General features: G+C 37.6%; 1 protein-coding gene across 1 annotated transcript in view; it reads right to left on the reverse strand.

Moving 5' to 3' along the window:
- The window catches only part of TRIM33 (tripartite motif containing 33), a 69,406-nt gene that overhangs the window by 38,601 nt on the left and 10,648 nt on the right, over positions 1-20,157 (reverse strand). The window contains exons 2-6 of the mRNA XM_088153076.1: positions 10,405-10,523; positions 10,119-10,266; positions 7,806-7,938; positions 5,315-5,431; positions 1,247-1,361 (exon numbers count right to left, since the gene is read on the reverse strand). Of these exons, the coding sequence (XP_088009202.1) occupies positions 1,247-1,361; positions 5,315-5,431; positions 7,806-7,938; positions 10,119-10,266; positions 10,405-10,523 (632 nt within the window). The remainder of the gene's footprint in view (positions 1-1,246; positions 1,362-5,314; positions 5,432-7,805; positions 7,939-10,118; positions 10,267-10,404; positions 10,524-20,157) is intronic.

Raw genomic sequence — 20,157 nt, forward strand, 5'->3', positions numbered from 1 at the left:
ATACTTATAAGACAACAAAAAAATAAAATGTAAAATAAACACATGGACCATAATGAAGAGGAAATAAAACTTAATGTTAAGTCTGAGTAAAAATTAAATGAAAAAGAGCTCAGGTCAAGTGCCCTCAAGAAGAGAAATTAAGAATATTCCGTACAAGGCAGCTGCTGTAGTGAACACAGCAAAACTGAACAGATTGGTGGCATAACCATAGCACTTGCATTAGTGTAGAGAGTTCAAGCCAATAATCTCATCTAGACTGCTCCTGACTAAGGCTCTGCAGACACAGAAACAAGATAGCTAATGAATAAAGACCACTGCCATATTGAGAAAGGGAGACGGTGGAATTTTTCAAACAACCCTAAAGCAGAAGTTAACATTATGCTCTATTTTATACGTTGTACTACAACATTTAACTACAGTTTGTTAAATAAGTCACAACTGGATGGGTTCATATAATGTTCTTGTCAGACTCCCACAAAGACTATGACATGCACAACCAGAAATGATATCTATAGTATTTGCCAGGGAATAGTAACCACAACAGACAGCTGATAGTTTCCGAGCAGGTGGGAATGGTAGTTCAGAATTTATATCTGGGCCTCAAACCTTTTGCACTGTCTTGCAGCCCCACCCCCTTTGAAGAGGAGACTTGGATTTCCTCTTTTCTCTAGCCCTCCTAGTATTTATTGATGATAGATGCTTCTTTATATTCTCTGCATTCCTACTCTCATGTTCAGTTTAGTCCACCAAGTTAGCCTGGACTTTTCTGGCCACTGAGCCCCAGCAGTGCTGAGCGAAAACCAAAGAAACCACACTATCATTCAGATCAAGAGTGGTCATTTGCCAGAAACTCTTTTGCGGGCTTTAGAACACCTATTCCACTGGATAGGCCAACATTTTCAATCTTGGGTGAGGTGGTAAATCAAAACCCTCTGCCTTAAACCTTGCAGAGTTTGGATTAAACTATTGGATGCTAATATACCACACTTATAAACCAGTTCAATTCTAGACTTGCTTGGAGAAACTATAGTTTAAATTAAATCAATAAAATTTCCCAGAGTTTTGCTTCAAAGTGACAATGGATGCTTCTGATCTTCCTATGACCACATTAAAATGGAAGGAAATATTGCTGCCACTGACTTCACAACAGGCAATATCAAAAAAAGTGCTATTAAAAGGTTATTTAAATCAAAGAAATAATACACATCCATAATCACATTATGTTCACTTATGCATTTGATTGTACCTCAAGCTGTTGTAAGAGAGATTTTCCTTTTTTATTGATTTCATTAATGAGGGTAAAAATAGCCACTTTGATTTCCTGTTCTACTCGTTTGTTAGTTTCATTTACTTCTTTTATCCTGAAAAGAGAGAAATCTGTCATCAGGCACTTACATTACAACATCTTAAAAATAATTTTTTTCACTCAAATGAAAATTAAACATATAAATTGATGCAGATTCATTCAAGGTATCATTATCTTAAGTAAAGATAAAACAGCTATTCCTTATAATAAAATATTTAAGGGTGGGTTTTTTTACTACATTGTAACAGCAGTCTTCTACATTTAAATCTACTTCTGAGTTTGTTAAAGTATTTTTTACAGGTTGTGAATTATAATGCTTTTTTGGATTTTCTGCATAATTAAGAAAGGAGTAAAACTAAACTAAAAATAATTTATTACAACTAATAATCCCCAGCTATTTCACCTAGCAATCTGTTGTTCACTTTCCTTCCAGAGCAGGTAACCATTTATTCTCCTATAGCTGTCTATCCTGCTATTATTGCCATAGCAGTCTGCCATGAAGTACAGAGTACTGTGGTGACTGCACTCATGGTATACACACTGTATTTTAATCTACGGTAGCAAAGGTGTTGTACTTCATATTTCTCTGAGACGGGAAAAACTCCTTATCAAAGCTGTAAACTGAAAGGATATAAGGATGCCAGTCAAAATGGCATGCTCACATCACATAACAATATTAGATTTGGAGGCTGAGAAAGATCCTAAATATAAATGTGTACGGAGGTTCATGAATTCTCCTCAAACTGAATGAATGAGCAGGAAAAGCTAACAGGACTTTGTTATTGGAATTAACAGGAAGAAGAAACAAAGAAAAGCTATGTGTTTTGAGGAATTTTGTTCTCAGCTGTATGGGGTGAAAGTTCCTTTCCTGAATCACTATAGATTGCTGGAATTAAGTCCTGAGAACTACTGATTGCTTATTATGCATGACTGAATGCTTCCTACTGAGTAAGGAGAGCCTGCTGCAAAGTCTGTAAGAGAAATATTAAGTCAACAAATTTCTAGAGAGCAAACTGAGTGAGCAAGCAAGGACAGCTAATACAGGTTTGCCATTTGAGTTTGACAAGGATTGATTCTAATAACCCCCCCCCCCAATAAATCAACAACGTAAGAAAATTTGAGATCTTGGAATAAGAATTAAAAGCTTTTATACTTTAAAAAAGTGAAAATGAATGGACAGGACTGCAGCCATGACCAGCAAAACTTCTGGCATGTTTGTACTTCTTCTTGAAAAGATCCAGGCACATATTTGCAGAAGTGCAAGCTTGTAGTAAAGCTTGAAGAAAAAGACTAAGTATTGGAGCGGCAAGTGGCAACACCATGTGATAAGACAGGAATGAAGATTATTCACAAACAAAACAACCTGACAAAAAAAGTAATTCTTCAGAAGGAAGAAGATCAATCAAAGGAATATATTTAATGGGTGAGAACAGCAAGGAAGTAAAAGACACAGAAAATATTCTTTACCGATGGAATTCAGAAACAGCTTTGTGACCTTCACAAAAGAAACAGGCTTTGAGTCTTCAAAATAAGAAAAAGACTCTGCAGAATACGAGACAGAGCAGTGGATCCCTGAAGGGATGCAGCTATGCCCTGCAAAATGGCAAAAAGAAAAGCTGTGGTAGCTGGTGTCTCTGCTATGAAGAGCCTAAACAAACCTATGCCTACTGGATTCTCAGAAGAATAGATAAGGGACATGTCAAAATGTGTTCCAGGACTTCTTATGTCCACTGACAGTTATTCCCTCCTGCCAATCTATGTGAGGAGGGAATAATTGTATACTATGTAATCTATGAGACTGCCAAAAGCAGCTACAGCCCTATCACTTTGAACTCTGAAAGAGGATCAAGAATCTGGGGCTCAGATGATAGTTTACCATCCTTCCAATTCATGGCAGAGCACTGGAAAAGAATACTGTAGGTAAAGGCTTTACAAATGATGCCCAAAGGGACATGTGTTCCTAGAATTATGGCTTGAGTTATCTGTAAATTAGAAAGAATACTGCCTTGTTCATAGCCTCTATTGTCCCAGAATATAGAGAATGATCTTAAATTCTTAATACAGCAAGACAAATATGATTTAACAGTCATTAATAAAAAACAAACCAGTAAGGCAAAGCCATAACCAGAACAGAGCAATCTATTCTAGACTAGGAAACAATCTGTACAAAGAGAATAGAAACAACTGAAAGGGAGAAGCTACACTGTATGTTAAAAATATCCACAACACTTCTTTCAAACTGCTTTTCATTCCATTCTTTATTCCACATGATCATAGGTTCTCCTAATCTTCCGCCCTCACTTCTTGCCAGCATTTCATTCTCTGTTGCTGTTGCAACAGATTCTCTCATACTTACTTCAGGACCCTAACTGGGTATTAGTTATAAAGGACTGCTGCACCCATACAATGCAAGCATGTGCATAGGAGTACTGGGAGGCAATGTAAAGTCTTGATTTGAAACAAAGGCAAGGAATGGAATCACTAGTAGGGAATATTTTCCTGAAATATCATCCAGTGTATGCACAGCATCTATCTGCTGATGGTCTCATGGTTGGTTTACTTTGGAGAGACATATACTAAAATGAAGAAAACAATATGAGAAACCTAAGGGTCTACATCAAATAACAGAAGCCGAGAATGAGAATTGATATGATTGGGTTCTGTTAAAAGTAATGCAAAAGTTAAGTAAGCTACAAATAGAGTAAGGAATGGATCCTAGAAGGAAAATGGTCATAGTGAAAGAAATGTTTCTTTTATTTGGTAGAAGAAATTCTGATCTGTAACTACAAGTTACAAACACAAATACGATTGAAACTCTATGAATCTCAAGTGCACAAATCAATAACTAAAAATGTCAGCACTGTAACCAGAGAGTGTTATGTTATAGTTTCTAAACTGTAATAACTTAAATGTGAATTATCTACCCATGAAGTTAGAACACCAGAAAATAAAGCTGCCATTTTGTGATTGGTTTTGCTTCCCCAACTTTCATTTTGCAATAGGCTCTAGCTAGCTGTTTTTGAGACTCCAATAGAAGAAAAAATCAATTTTGTATTTCCTCACCTCATTATTCCTTTCTCCCTCTCTTCCTTCCCACCATTTTTTTGCGGGCAAGAGGGTTCTATCAGAACAGAGTTGTACATCAATTATATTTGGGTATTAAATGGTATGTTAGAAGCATAATGAGGTAAGATTAGGGCATTCAATCAAATGTTTGTCTAAAACAAGTACCAAATATAAATGAAGATGCACGCTGACTCTTGAAAATTGCAAATACTCTCAATCTGGCAGATTACCTAGAAATCACTGTTGTAGGAATCTCATGGACCACAATGTTTATACATTGGTTTACTCTTTCCCATAGGCTGAAACAATTCGAAAGAAAATCTAGATGGATCTTCTATGGCAGACTTTGATCATAAAAAGGCCACTGATGGCCAATAGCAGTAAAATACAGGAAAGGATAAAGGCCAAACAATGTAGGGAAGATTCGCATTTAGTATATTATGTTTAATATTAATTCTTTAATAGCATTTATGGATCTCTTGATCTGTAATACAGGTCACTGCAAGCATGCACACCATATTTTTAATGTAAATTTACTTTTTTTGCACTCAGCAAGATGATACAGCTCTTTGCCATCAGGACTCAAGATGCTCTGACAAGTAGAATTTCAAATGGCTGGTTAAGTGAGCCAATATTTCTTGACTCCTCTTGGCAATGCCTCCCAATGACTTTTCAAATAAGAAAAAACATAAATTTCACATGAGATTGAAACATCAAAGTAGCTGTATTCCTGAAAATAAATATTTGTACAGATGCTTCTACATGCTTATCTGTGTGGAGAAACCTTATACACTCTTTTATGCAGCTGGTATAGTGGATCCAGTTGTAGAAACTTGGTTATCACTGTTACGAACTGTTTTACTTCTGAGGAAAGCCATGAAATTTTAATGGTTCACTCAATTTAAACATAAAATCAACACTTTTAATGAAACTGTTACTTACCTATTTTGTACTTGAGTAGCTGCAAAGTTAACATAATTCTTCTTTTCAAGGAGTTTGGCTAAGAGATTCTCAATAGCACCTTTTTGATTCTGAAATGCTTCTTCCAAAAACTGATACCTTTCAAACCAGAAAACACAACACACTTACTATGAAGGGTCAGAGAATTATTATGTTTTATTCATAAGATGGCAAACCACCACATATGTACAGGTATTTAAGAAACAGGTTCTTCTGAATTTAGACATTTCCAACAAATATTTTTATTGCATATGAACAGATACATCTCTAAGCCATCATAAACATACCCTAGCTTGTCTCATGTCTCAAAATAGTTTATCTCCAAGAACTTAAGAGCCTAAGCAATGATAGAACTTTATTTGTATTCTGCACATTTTATCAAAACAGCTCATACATGAAATCCAGAGCCAGGCCTATGAAAATAGCCATGTTTTTGCAGACTGATGATAATCTTGTCTGCTCCTAATACATGGAAATATTCTTTCTAAACATTTAACTGGGAAAGGTAGATAAGAACTTTGAAGACATATTGTCTTCTTTTATCAACAGAAACTATATCACACAAATCTGTCTACTGTGCTTGTCTAGATTACAATCTAATATTGTTATCATCAGATAAACTATTGCAATAGTCCATCAAAAAGAGGTCCACCACATGTTCCCTATTGCTACTTCAATATTCTAGGTACTAAGCTAATTAAAAACAAATACCAAGAAAGATTACATAATATGATACATATCTATTATTTATACAATGCTAATATCCAGATTGTCAAAGTATCTTAAGAGACAGACAATACCTTATTTTAAAAACAGATGGGTACTAAAATAATTTAATGTTCTTAAAAATTTGAAGTATTTAATCAAGGGGAGAAATAGAAAGATAATAGCTTGGATGCAAATCGTTAAAGGTATTTCCATGCATTCACTTCTATCTTCATCTGTCTCACTTTGTACCTGAGAAGATGCCAATCTCTAATTCACTTGCACAGGGGAATATTTATATCCAAACTAGAAGATGACAACCTTAAACAATATAAACATAGTAAGAATATATTGCTATTTATATCTTTACTAATGCTAGTAACTACTTAATGCAGGTTAAGATCTCTAATGAGAATTAGGAAAGGGGGAGGGAAGAATGCTTCCCATATTTTTATGCTATCACATATATATAGCCTGTTCATTTATAGACAGACATCATAGACAAAAATGATGTAAATTCAGTAAACTCATAAAGTACATAGACTTCCAAATCTGTAATTTTAGCAGAACAGATTTTGTATTATTTTTGCACATGACTTGAACACACTTTTTGCATAAAAGTTATGTTCTGCCCACTCAACAAAATGAATTTGTTAGAACTAATTACTACTCTACCACTACATCTCATTACACATTATAACCGTGTTGAAAACAATTAAAATGTAACCTTAGGCTATAATCTATGGGCTGAACTCAAAGATTACTTCAATTCTTGTTAAAATATCAGCAGTACCATGATACCAGTAACAACTTAGCAGGTAATAATTCATTGATTTATGAAATTTAACTTCTTCCAGAAATTTTGTTAAACAGTTCAAGGATCATATTGGAGATGTGCTTCCATTTTGAATGGGGAAATGCTTCAGAGGATATGGGAGTGCTCACAAAGCATCTGTCAGCAACAATTAAAACATTTGTGTCTATTCCTGGCATCGTGCTGCTATCCTCCAAAGTTCAGAGTGAATCCAGGAAAATATGTATTTGGTTTAAAAAGTTACCAACAGATGCATACCTATGTGTGCTCCAAAACACCTTTTTCCCTCAGGATCCAAAGTGCTGCACAGACCTAGATCATATAATGAAAACTTTGCAGCTAAACTACCATTAACATTTGTTGTTATCCTTATTTTATTCAATTTATTAATGCTGATCTAAAAAAAGACAATGCAAAAGAAAACTATAAACATCTCTGAAGTTCAGTGATGCAATTTTTAAGCTATTTATGAAATTTTGATCTGTTAAAAAGATATTCCTGATTAATTAGGAAATATATTTTAGAAAAAAATTATTTTTTAAACAAGTGTACTTACAAGAACCAAAAGCACTGGTACTAACTTAGAAGAGACATTTCCTTCTCCCCACCCACCACCACCATACTGGAGGGAATGTTTCTTTCTAAAATGGCACCTGCTTCATGCATCATCTAAAATCAAAGAATATTGCTTTACTAATGTACAAGCATATATAAAGTTAACAATTAAAAGTTATGATTAGATTGACAAAGATTTTTTTAATCAGATGGCTTATTATTTTTATTTGTCACACAATCTAACTGAATCAGAATTGGAAACAAAAGCCCAAATTGCTACAAGCCTATTTGGCACAAAAGAAAAAGGAAATAAGACCTTTAAATATAACTGTTTGAGGATTATTTTTAAAATTATCTGCTATAAGAAAAGGTAGATTAGGAAGAGACAGACAACTATACCTATGTTCTTTGTGTTCCAGTAACTGACAATCTCTGCACGTCAGCCTGTCACAGGTTTCACAGAAAAGTTTTAACTGTTCTTGTTTGTGCACAGGACAAAAAACAGGACGTTGACCAGATGCTCCAACAGCTTCTGTGTTGAAAGAGACAGACTGTCCAAGTCACTGCACAAACCAAAATTCCAAGGAATCCAATATAATTTGTAATGTAGACAAAGAAAGCTAGTTTAAGACCGTTATTTTACCATTATTTCTATTTCTTCTGACTGAAATAATGCTTCATTTACCTCTCATTAGTATGACAAGGACCATCTATTTAAGTTGTTTACCTCCCTCAGGAAATATACCAGACACTCATGGAGATGCAAAACTAACTGACCTTCTTTCAGCAAAACAGTACTATAAATTGCTAGCTTCATACATAGATTAAGGGGACAGATGAGTTGCAATATCTCATGGCTGACTATTTAATTACTTAGCCAGCCAAAGCAACTGCAGTAAAAGGTGACAAAGGGGGTCTCCACATTTATTTGTAAGCTGTAAATAGGCCACCATTACTCACATTTACAAAACTAACCTGTTTTGTCCCATCTTACCTCTATAACTACTTTTCTCTCTTTAATTTTTTGTCTCTAAGATCATCACTTAATCTGAATTACCTTTCAATTTTTCTCAACTCCTGCAGAATGTGGATACCACCCTCTATATTACATAGCTCCTTTGTACTAGTTGGTTACTCTCAAGTTCTTTTAAAAGTGATTCCTGCAAGATTGATGTCTCTACATGCATATTTTAAAACACAATGTACCTTGCTAATTATACAACAGTTGTAAGAAAACTGCATTTCACCACTGTATCTTAAAGACACTGACAAAGTTCACGCAACACATTAAACTACTCTATCTAGTTGAGAGAGAGAGAGAGAGAGAGAGACCGCGTGCACGCACTTCATGTAGTTTTTGCTTCATAAGTCACCCTTAGACTTCAGTGCTAAAGTGGAAGCTAAATGGATCTTTTCACAAACTCAATTGGGTCAGTGGGTTTTTAACACATTACTATTGTTAATTGATAATGTACTTTTAATCTGTCTCACATGTATCGTGAATCTGCACAATTAATTTGTCTTCTGCTCCCTTCCCCATCCACCTCACCCTAATTTAAATCCTACATCAGTCAAGCCACTCCATACATCTGATGAAGTGAACCGCAGCTCACAAAAGCTTATACCCTTTAATAAAATCAGAAAAGATGCTACCAGATTCTTTCTGATGTTTTGCTATTATAGACTAGCATAGTCCTCCTTGTACAATATCTACATTAAGAAAACAAGGAACTGTAAGAACATTTTTGTCAAATTACATTTTTATTGATGTTAAGTTAACCAACATCTAATATTTGTTCAGTTCTCCTAAAGGAATCCTCTTTTCTGCCCAACAGCGGACATTACTACAAAGCCATGAAAGTGGCTGAAATTAGATTGTCAAGCAATATTTTAGCCATTCAGAATGGTTCTCAAATCCAAGGTATCTAGAGACAGAAATTTAGTAGCACAAATGCTGGAATTGTACAGTGGACTATTTCACAATTCCAGATTGTCTTGATGGATACCAATTGCTTGAATCAAGCAGGACTGCCTCTTAAGAGAGTTTAGAAATTTTAACTGAAGAAAAATGCTCCCAGCAATCAGAGTATCTGATCTCCATTTTGCATTAGTTATATTAGGTATCAATGTGTTTGCTTCCCTCTTAAACCTGGACATATTTAAAATATTTTAAGATCAACTGTTAATAAATCCTCTAATACATCACAGTAACAGGTTCAGAAGGAGGACAGGCCTTTTCTGAATAAACATTTATATTAGCCTTAAATATTCATCTGTTTTAGACTGTTTTAGCATTGCTGGTTTTACCTATATTTGTCAGACTATTTCTGACTTACGATTTTAAACTGTTCGGTAGATGTTGTAAAACAGGGTATTTAAATATAAGAGATGTATATTATTTAAAGCATCTCTCAAGGACAACATTCAAAAAATGTCCTAAAATATTTCTATAAATGAAATTATAAGGTAGCAATGGCAATTTGCACTGTGCTCCATGAACATCCCAGCTGAATAAAGTCATCCACAATATAAACATTCAATATTATTTATTTTTCAATTGACTTAAATTGAATACCTCAAACATTTTACCAAAATGACAATGGTATGGATTTTCATTATTTTAGGTAGATGGCATGTCTCGAAATATTTCATTGTAACTACTCAGTAAACTACTCAGTAAACTACTCAATAAATATTTTTAAAAGATTTCACCTGAAGAGACATCTTCTTTTTTTCTGATCATATGGTCCTTTGTAAATTTTACACGTTGATGAGCTTCTATGCATGTTTTGCAAAGCCATTCTCCACATTCCACACAGAACCCAACAGCACTAGAATTATCATCACAACTGGTGCATACCTAAAATCAAGAAAAATGTTATCTTCAAATGGTGAAATCTTGAGGTATTCAGGAAATTATCAAAATGCATAACATATTGTCCTACACAGAATGTAAATCAAACTAAGTTGTAAAGAGGAAGAGCTGGAAGTGTCATACCTGTTCAGATTTCTCATCAGAGCTGCTTGGTGCTTCAGATGTATCTTTGACAAAGTAGTTATCTACCAAATCTATTTGCCTGCATTCCTGGCGACAAATTGGGCATCTGATCACACCAACTGTAACCAAAAGAGGATACTTCTTATACTTTTCTAGATTTTTTACACTTTTCTAGATTTTCTGAACTTGATTTTGTTAAACTGAATAATATTTTTCTAAATCTATTAGCAAAGCGTGCCCAAAGATAAAAATGTAAGAATACTTTTTACTTCAATAGTCTTCTGTGTTAGCAAAGACCAAACAAAAAATATTTCAAATTCCCTGACAGGAACACTGTTTAAAGTATGTGGATAACTAGGCAACTAAGAGGTTTTTTGGTACATCAAGTACTCAACAATTAGCTTATAATCATTTTCATAAGACAAACCATATTATAAGACATGGACAGGTAATCTGCAACCTCCAGATTTTATGGGATTTTGGTTCTCATCATTTCTAGACACTGACCATGCTGACTTGTGTCTGAACAAAACTGTGAGTCCAGCATCACCCAGATAGCCACAAGTAACCTTCTTGTAAAAAAGGAACAGCCATTTTTATTCTTTTTCCTAAAATAAATTTTCAATCAGCACTGCTTGAGTCACTTGTGTAATAGTGTAAAGGAATTTATTTATTTACTGTGGCTTTTATGCCACTCTATTCCACAAAACTGAGCATCTTACCTCCTGTAAGAAGATTAAAAACATCAAAAGGATTTTTTTAAAAAAAGAAAGCAAATAAACAAAGTACAACTACAATAAACTCCATTTCAAAGGAGTAAACAAACTATAGCAAACTATAGCACATACTATAGCAAAGGGTCTTCCTCTTCATAGCACTTATGCATTCAAAGACTTTTACAAGAGCCAAGCCTTAAGGGCTTTCCAGAATGTTACTAGGAAGGGAATTAATCTAACCTTGGGGAGTGGCAGGAAAGGGGAGATGCCTACAAATGACACTGTCTTAAAGAAGAGACCTAAAGAGATATTACTCTTCCTATTGGCTGGGCAGAAACCACTAGAACAGACATCCAGATCCCAAGCCATATAAGGTTTTACAGGTAGTCCCCAGTTTAAGAACTAGTTCCATTCACAAGGTTTGTCCTTAAGTCAAATTTGTATGTAAGCCAGAACTAGTATAACTAGTATAACTAGTATTGCATAATGAACTCAAACCATTGTGTATCAAATCATTGTGTATTTAACTCAAATTTTACTATAGTAGGCTGTTCTTAACTATAGGTCGTCTGTAGTCCGGGCATTAACTTGGGGAATACCTGTATAGGTAACAATCAGCTTCTTGAATTGCACCCAGAAAATGACTGATAATTAGTGCAGCTTCTAAACCAGTGTTACATGGAATCCATTATTACTTGGGCTAGTACATTCTTTTTGTGATGTCTGCAAGGGCAGCCCCATGTACCAGTCTAAATGACTGGTGAGTAATATGTTACTGTTAAATAGGGCCTCTGGGTCTATCTAAGATCATACCTGGCAGGCAATATGTAATTAAGCAAAGACCCTTCTAACCACAGCTGCCATCTGCTCCAAATACAGAAGCTCAGACTCCAGGAGGATTCCCAGATAATAAACTAATTTTGCCTAGGTATTGCAACCCCACCCAGAACCCAAGATGTACTGAGTATAGAGCAACACAGGCAGGGGAGTTGTGAAATGAGAAGGTGCTTGAACTTGTTCCAAGTTCTCAGAGGGTGGGGGGTGACATTATGTGGGGAGAGAGAGAACAGGCAATTAAGATCAGGATCCTCACAGGCAGAAGAAAATATGACAGGAATCTGAGGATGGCCATTCACAGAATCAGTGGGAGTCAATGGCTGAGACCAATCCCAACTTCCAGCCCTCAGTATTCACCCCCAATGCCAGGTCACTGGATCTTGGGTAGCCTTGGAATCCAGTTGTTACTATTGAATGCCAAGTAGGTATGTAATAAAACCGTTCTCATTCATGATTTGGCAAAGTCCTGGATAGGCCCAGAGGGGTATTTCCTTCTCAGAGCTGTACCCACCTGGGTTGCAAATCTGGCATCAGCCATGATTCCAGGGCAGGCTGGGTGGCAATTGTCATCCAGGAAAGCTTGATGGATTTCAAAACCTCTGCTCCACAGTTAACCAGATGTGAGACCGTCTGCTGAAGCTGCGCTCTAGAGAGCAGTTAGGTTGTTACTATACCAGCCTCCTTGCTATACAGTAACATCCCTGCCAGAAATGCTGACTTTGTTGCTGGGTTGACAGTGGAATCACCAAGTCTGATGGTTCTTAGCAACTTCAACCTGCCCCTGGGTGATATGGAGTATGGGAAAGCTCAGGAATTCATCTACCATGACATAAGTAATTGGGGGCCCAAAAGACAACAGGGGTCATACTTTCAGTTTGGTTTGTGTCTCAGGATGATTGCAATGTGATCTGGTAGTAGATGACATTACCATCAGTCCTCTGTCAAAGATCATTCTCTGGTTGCTTTTCAGCTTCCCATGGTCCTGCCAGTGGCAGGAAGATAGGTCCTATTACAACAGCCCACTACAAGTGGAATGGTCAAGCAACAAAGGCCATGTATAAGTTCCTATGCAGCCTCTCACTCTGTACTTTTTAAGATGACTTGCTCCTTACTGGGAAGGAATAGGCCCCAAATCCTCTGCAGGGCTGCTATGAAGAATATTCTATGCATCTGGCAGTTAGTCATTCAGAGGTATTCAGAATTGGACTGTGGGCAAGTTTTATTGAGTGACAGAAGCATGCCTTATATCGTTAACTGCAATGAGTTTGAACCTCTAATTCCTATGGAAGTGGGCAGGATCCTCACAACTGTTAACCCAGCCACCTGTTTATTAGATCCATGCCATTCCTGGCTAGTGAAGGCTCCCCAGGAGGTGGTATATGGTTGGGTCCATGTGGTACCATGTTAGCTTCTTTAAGGGAGGGGGTGGTTCCACATGTCTTGAAGACTATCACTGGACCCAACAGTCCTGTATAATGTTCACCTAGAAATTTTCACAAGGAAGGTTGTTGAGAAGGTGGTCAGGCTGCAGACTCAGAAGGCCCTGGAAGAAACAGATTTCCTAGACTGTTTTCAGTTAAGTTTCAGGCTGAGGCACAGTACTCAAACTGCACCTGTTGATGATCTCTGACAGAGCTGGGACAGGGGTAGTGAAACTCCCAACCTTTCTTCATCTCTCAACAGCATTATATACCATCAACATGCTGTTCTTCTGAACTGCCTACAGAATGGGAGAACACCGTATTGGATGGTTCTACTCCTTTGACAGGGAAGAAAAGATCAAGCTTGATGAATCTGATGTATGGGATGCTGCAGTTTGAAACTCTTGCCCCTCCTGTGTAACAAAGCTAAGTGAGATCATCCATCAGTTTGGGGCCAGATATCACCAGTATACCAGTGATACCCAGTTGTACAATTTGATCTCACACCAAGCAGGTGATGCTGTCAAGGTCTTGCCCCAGTGCTAGGAGGCTGTTGGGGTCTGGATAGGGAGGAATACATTCAAGCTCAACCCTAGTAGCTGTGGATATTTGGACCATGTGGATCCAGGGGTTCTCCATCTTTAGTCCTAAATGAGGTTGCACTACCCCATTCTGGATTGATAAACCTGGACTCACAGCTCCTGCTCAAGGAGCAGGAGGGCCTGCACAGATTCACTTTGTAAGCAATTGTGCCCATTCCTGGAGTAGGAGGCCCTCCTCACAATTGCTACTTTCCTGATGCCTAAAGAGAAGTAAGTTGGTTGTTTATTATATTTCTATTTTACCAGACTCAGAACACAACTCTTTATAACATAAAACAGAACAAGATAAAAGCGTAATACTAATTAAATAAAACCATGAGGAACAGCGTAATACCATAATACAAAAGCATTAAACAGAATGGTGAGTATTCACTCCCCAAATGCTCTCTGGAGAAGTTCAAGTGGCTTCCACTTAATAAGGATACTAACCTAACTTCCAGAAGAACAGTGTTACAATAATAATAATGACCCACAATTGAAAAATACTGCTTGCAAGCCTCTGTGAGCCAGAGGGACTATTAATAAATATGTACTGAGTGGGTCAGGCAGCTGCTTCTACACAGAGATGGCAGTGCTTATATAGGATTTTATAGGTTAAAACCAGCCTTTACATTGCACCCAGAAACCTATTGATAACCAATGCAGCAATCATAGAACAGATAATATTATGGAGATTTTGATTAGTCAATATACAGGTCACTGCATTTTGTAGCAACTGTACTTTCTGAGAGATTTTCAAAGGCAGCCCAATGTACAACACACTGCTGTAATTAAAAAGAGTTGTATTAAGTGCATGAGAACACCACTGCTAGGGCCTCCCAATTTAGGTAGGGCTGCAACTGACACACCAGCAAAGCTGAGTAAAAGCCCTCCTGCCCATGGCTTCTATGTAAAAGAAGCCATGAGTCCGAGATGATTCCAACAGAGTTGCTTCTAGGGAGATGGGCAATGACAAATGGGAAATATAAATAAAAAATAAATAAAAACCTCATGAATGTGCTCTTCACAGGGTGTGCCCCACCTACTCAAGAATTATCACTGGAGCTGACAGAAAACCTTTCTGAACAAACAGTAACTTCATCTTACTTGGGTTCAACTTGATCCTGTTTCATCCCACCCAGACCTGAACAGCCTTCAAAGGCCAGTTCAAGACCTCTATGGCAACTCTGGCTTGGCACAGGATAGAAACGTACAGCCAAACTTCATCAGCACACTGAACTCACAAATTACTTTCCTAGTGGCTTCATATAGATGTTAAACAGCAGGACGGAAATAATCAAAACCTGAAGGATTGCCCAGGACCATCAGCCAACCTCTCCCCTCCCCCACTTTCACTGACTGGCACCATCCATTCAGGTAGGAGCAGAATCATAGTACCCCCAACATTCAACTCTCACAGGTAGTCCAAAGGATACCATGGTTGGTGGTATCAAAGGCTGCCAAGAGATCTAGAAAGACCAAGGCTGCACTTTCCCCATCCATGTTCCAACAAAAGTAAGCAATCAGAACATTCAATGCTGTTTCCATCCCATGAATGGGTTTGAATCTAGACTGAAATGGGTCTAGATAATTTGAGAGTACTTTGTACTTGACACCTCACCATCTCTCCAACAACCTTCCCTAAAAAATGAAGGTTGTAAACATTAATTATCCAAAACTGTCAGGTCCAAGAATAGCTTCTTGAGGAGAGGAGTACCATCACCTCCTTCAATATCTGTGGGAACACCCCTTGCCCAAAGAAGCCTTGACTATTTCCTGGACCCAACTCATCATATTCCCCCGATCCTCCAAGTAGCCAACACTGGCATGGGTCAAGCCACAAATTATGGCACATTTATCCTGAAACAAGTTTTTGAAGACTTAATGAATTGGCTATATTTGAGATAACAACTGTTCAAGAGGCTGGTGTTAGATATGTACTAGGTTGTCTCTTAAGAACAAATTATTGTTGAGTAATTATCATGCATAGTAACATCAGCAGAGATGAAACCACTTTTCAAAAACTTCTGTACTACCATTCTGTATTAGTCTCTTTCTGATAAACATGATCACCATTGAATTCCACAAGGATGAGAAGTTTTCACAGCAGGATATAGAATCTGGAACTTTTCTAAAATGATAGAATTAAGGAAGGAGTTTGATCCCAAAGAAAAATGAAATAAATATTTTATAACTTTGTCTAAGAATGAAAGATGAGATGTGTTACTGCATGATCTTGAGCATACAGCTTCTGTAATTTCAAATTAAAATTTATTTTTAAGGAATTAAGTTAGTCTCTTTTAAAAACAACTAAGGCTGAAATACACTGACTGTCACCTTACACAATGCTACACTAATTAAGCATGAGAAAAGGAACAAAAAGCATTTCTCCAGAAATTATATGCCACAATTTTGAATCAGCATAGTTATAGGAAATACAATAAAGTTATTATGAACTCAAAACAGTCTAATTAACTGGTGTGTGTGTGTGTGTGTGTGTGTGTATTGCGGATGTTTTAATCCGCTTTCAATCGTGACCAATTCTACGGAGACTGCCTGGATGAGTCCCTGAAGTTTTCCTGGCAAGGCTTTTTCGGAAGTGGTTTGCCACTGCCTCCTTCCTAGGGCGGAGCCTAGCTGGCAATTGCAGGAAATTGAGTCTCTTCCATTGTATTGCATCCAGCAACCGATTCCCATTTTCCCATGCAAGGTGCCGCCAGCGTTTTTTCTCCCACCAGGGTGAGAGTACCTATTTATCTGCTCGCTTATGCTTTCGAGCTGCTAGGCGGGCAGGAGCTAAGGGTGCAAGATGGGAGCTCACCCTGCCACACGGAGCTTGGGCTTGAACCAGTGAAGTGTCGACCGTTTCTGGCCAGCAACTTCCAGCGTCATTAAGCCGCTACATCACTGCACCCGTTATACATGTTATATCTGTATATTTCAAAAAGGCCTAGGAAGGAGAATTTGCAGTAACTGAAAATGTCCAGAATTTGGTACTAGTTAAAAGGTATGCACAATGGAATACTTTTCAAATCTGAAGATGGCAGATTGGGTGGGGTACAGAGAAGAAAAGAGGGGGAGAGAAATAATGTTCAAAATGATCTTGATATGTTAGAGAAACAGACTGAAAATAACAGAATTAAATTTGGTAAAGGCAAATGCAACATTCACTAAACAGAAATCAAATGCACAAGTACAGGATGGGATGATAATGGTACTCATGAAAAGATCTTGGAATAACAGTTGATTGCAAACTGAATTATCAGCAATCAGGTTGATGTGACAGCCAGAAAAGCAAATGTAACTATATATTTTTAAAAATGATTTCCAAATCATGGGAATTAATAGCTCTGCTTTATTCTGCACTGGTCAGAACCCACCTTAAGTACTGCATCCAATTCAGGAAAGCATATTTTAAGAAAGATTCAGGCAAACAAAGGGCCACGAGGCTTATCAGAGACTATAAACTATGAAGAGAGACTGAAGGATCTCAGAATGTTAAACCTTGGGAAGAGGGGGAGGAAAAATATCACACAAAGGGGCAAGATCTGTTCTCTTTCATTCAAGAAGGCAGGATGCGGAATAATGGCTTTAAATTATAGGAAGACCCATGTCAGTTGACTGCTAGAAAAAGCAGTCCTAACAGCAAAAACACTTTAATGTGATTTAACAGTCACATTTATTGTCTAAAACTGAATGAATACATGAATGTGAAATTTGATTTACACCAATGATTTTAAGTAACCTAATTTTTTTCTTATATAAATTAATCAGAATGAGCAGATCCTCTATGACAGCTGGATTTCTTACGAACATGGCTGTGAGAAACTGTTCTGATTAGTACTTCAATTTTCTTTTTCTCTTTTCCTTTCTCCCTTTGTTTTTCACTCCAATTCTCCAACCTTGATATACTTAATAGAATTTATTTACTGAATCAGCCTACTCATTCCAAACAGTCTTAGATTTTATACACTTTTCTTCCCTATGAGGCTAGGCTACTGAGAAATGTCAGAGGACACTGGTGCTTGGCCTTACTGTGAGGTGCCATTCTATGCATCTACATACAAGTGCATGCCTTTTTATCATTCTGGCTTTTTTTCCCCCAGAACACTTCTCTACCACTACATAATCACTTAAGAACATTTTTCTTGCAGAAATAATCCTTATACTTCAAAGTAATAAAACACAGAGCATCTAAGGATGATCTTACTGAGGGAGGAAGGTCTCCATGTTTCAGAAAAGAGAAACCACATTTCTTTAATATATCTTTGGTAAATAGCAGTTAGTTTTATATGCTGTTTTGCAATATTAAATATTGTTTTAGTATTTTGTGCCTTTGGTGACATTCAATAACAGAAAAGTTGTTGATTAGAAAATACATAGAGTTCAGTCTTTGAAAACACTGTAACCAGCACAGTATTATTAAGTTCAGAAGCTATCTCCTACAGAATGCGCCACACAAATTCTTACTTTCTCAAGGATGCAGGCTTCAAAATTCTGCCCCAAAGTTAACCAAAGTTAACCAAAGGTTAGCTTCACAAATGAAAAGTTTTCTGTTATACAAGTAGTCCTTGGTTAACGACAGTAACTGGGACTGGAATTTCCATCACTAAGCAATGCGGTCGTAAAGCACAAAGTCATGTGACCAGATCACTTAGTGACAGCAATCCCAGCAGTCCATTGCCATTGTTAACCAAATCCCACCAGTCATTAGGCGAGGACCCACCCCAATCCAAGCCATTCCCAGCTTGGTTCCTCCCAACACCAAGCCTCGGTAAGGTAAGGAACTGCCTCCTCTGCCTCCTCTTCAACTCTCCCCACCTACCTATCTCCCCTCATCTCTGCCCTTTTGGCCACCCACCTACCTGCTTCTGCCAGCTGTCCCTTACTGTACCAGCTGGGGTCTTCTTTTGCGCAAGTGCAGCTGGGGCTTCTCTTGCACACCAACCAGGGCCTCTGTTTGTGCACCAGCCAGGGCCTCTGTCTGCATCCTGCCCAGGACCCTTCTTTTGCGCTGGCACAGCCAGCTCCTTCTTTCGCACACTGGGCTTCTTTCACAAAACAAGACCCTGAATGGGGAGGCCTGGCTGGTGTATGAGAAGGGCCAGCTGCACCAGTACAGGAGTGGCATGTGGTGAGGTGAGTAGGGCCAGGCAGCAGAGACAACTGGCAGCTGTGGGTAGGGAGGCAGCCAAAAGGAGGCCATAAATGCAGGTGCGCCCGAGTGGGCCCAAATTTTGTTCACATGACCGCAGGGGCACTGCAACAGCCGGAACTTTGAGGACTGGTCATAAGTCCCTTCATTCAGGGCCGTTGTAACTTCAAATTGTCACAGAATGAATGGAAGTTAAGCGAGGACTACCTGTACAGGCAAGTATAAGCCCACAATCTTGCTGTAGCCCCTGCCCTTTGGAACATCCTCCCTTCAGAGATTTAGATGGCCTCAACCCTGTTGGCCTTTTGTAAGGCTTTAAAGACCTGGCTATGTGCCCAGGCCTGGGGCCTGAATGTGTTAAGGGCCCTGCCTCTTGGCTATATTGATAATTATGATAATTTTCTCAGCTGCTGTATATATGTATTTTTGTATTGTTTTTAATTGTCTTTATTGTTTTAGAATTGTTTGCAGCCCAGAGACAGTTGGCTGAGATGGGCGGCTATAGAAATTAAATAAATAAAATAAATCTTGACAAAGTTTTATTGAATGTGACAGGATTCTGTCAGAAATCCAGTCTTTAAGTTTTATGTGTTAAATTTGTTCCTGGTCATGAGAAACTTATTTCTACTGTCTTCCCTAGTTTAAAAAGTGAAATAAAGTAAATGAAGAGACTAAGTGTTTCATTTATATTAATTCTGGGTGACTGCATTCATGAAGATCCTGGTAACAATATGGAAGGGATTTGTCATTGCTTTCTTCCGGGATTTTTTTTTAACTTCCCAGTCTACCAACAAATCTGGTATTCCCAATGGTCAACCATCAATATATGGATTTTTGAAACAAATTTACACTAAGGTACTTTTAAATGTAACTTACTAAAGATTCAGTCGGGCAGGGTACTGAAGACATTTTAGCAGCTATCAAGTTTAAATGCAGTTAAACTTAAAAAACATACATCCCTCCAATAATAATGTTATAACAATGTCCTCATTAGCTGTATATTTTTAAACAAATAAGTACCATGTTCACTTATTTATAATTAA

The sequence above is a fragment of the Python bivittatus genome, unplaced genomic scaffold (assembly GCF_059951505.1).
Source record: "Python bivittatus isolate LINGU-HERP-01145 unplaced genomic scaffold, Pbiv_v1 ctg000700_np1212, whole genome shotgun sequence".
Lineage (NCBI taxonomy): Eukaryota > Metazoa > Chordata > Lepidosauria > Squamata > Pythonidae > Python > Python bivittatus.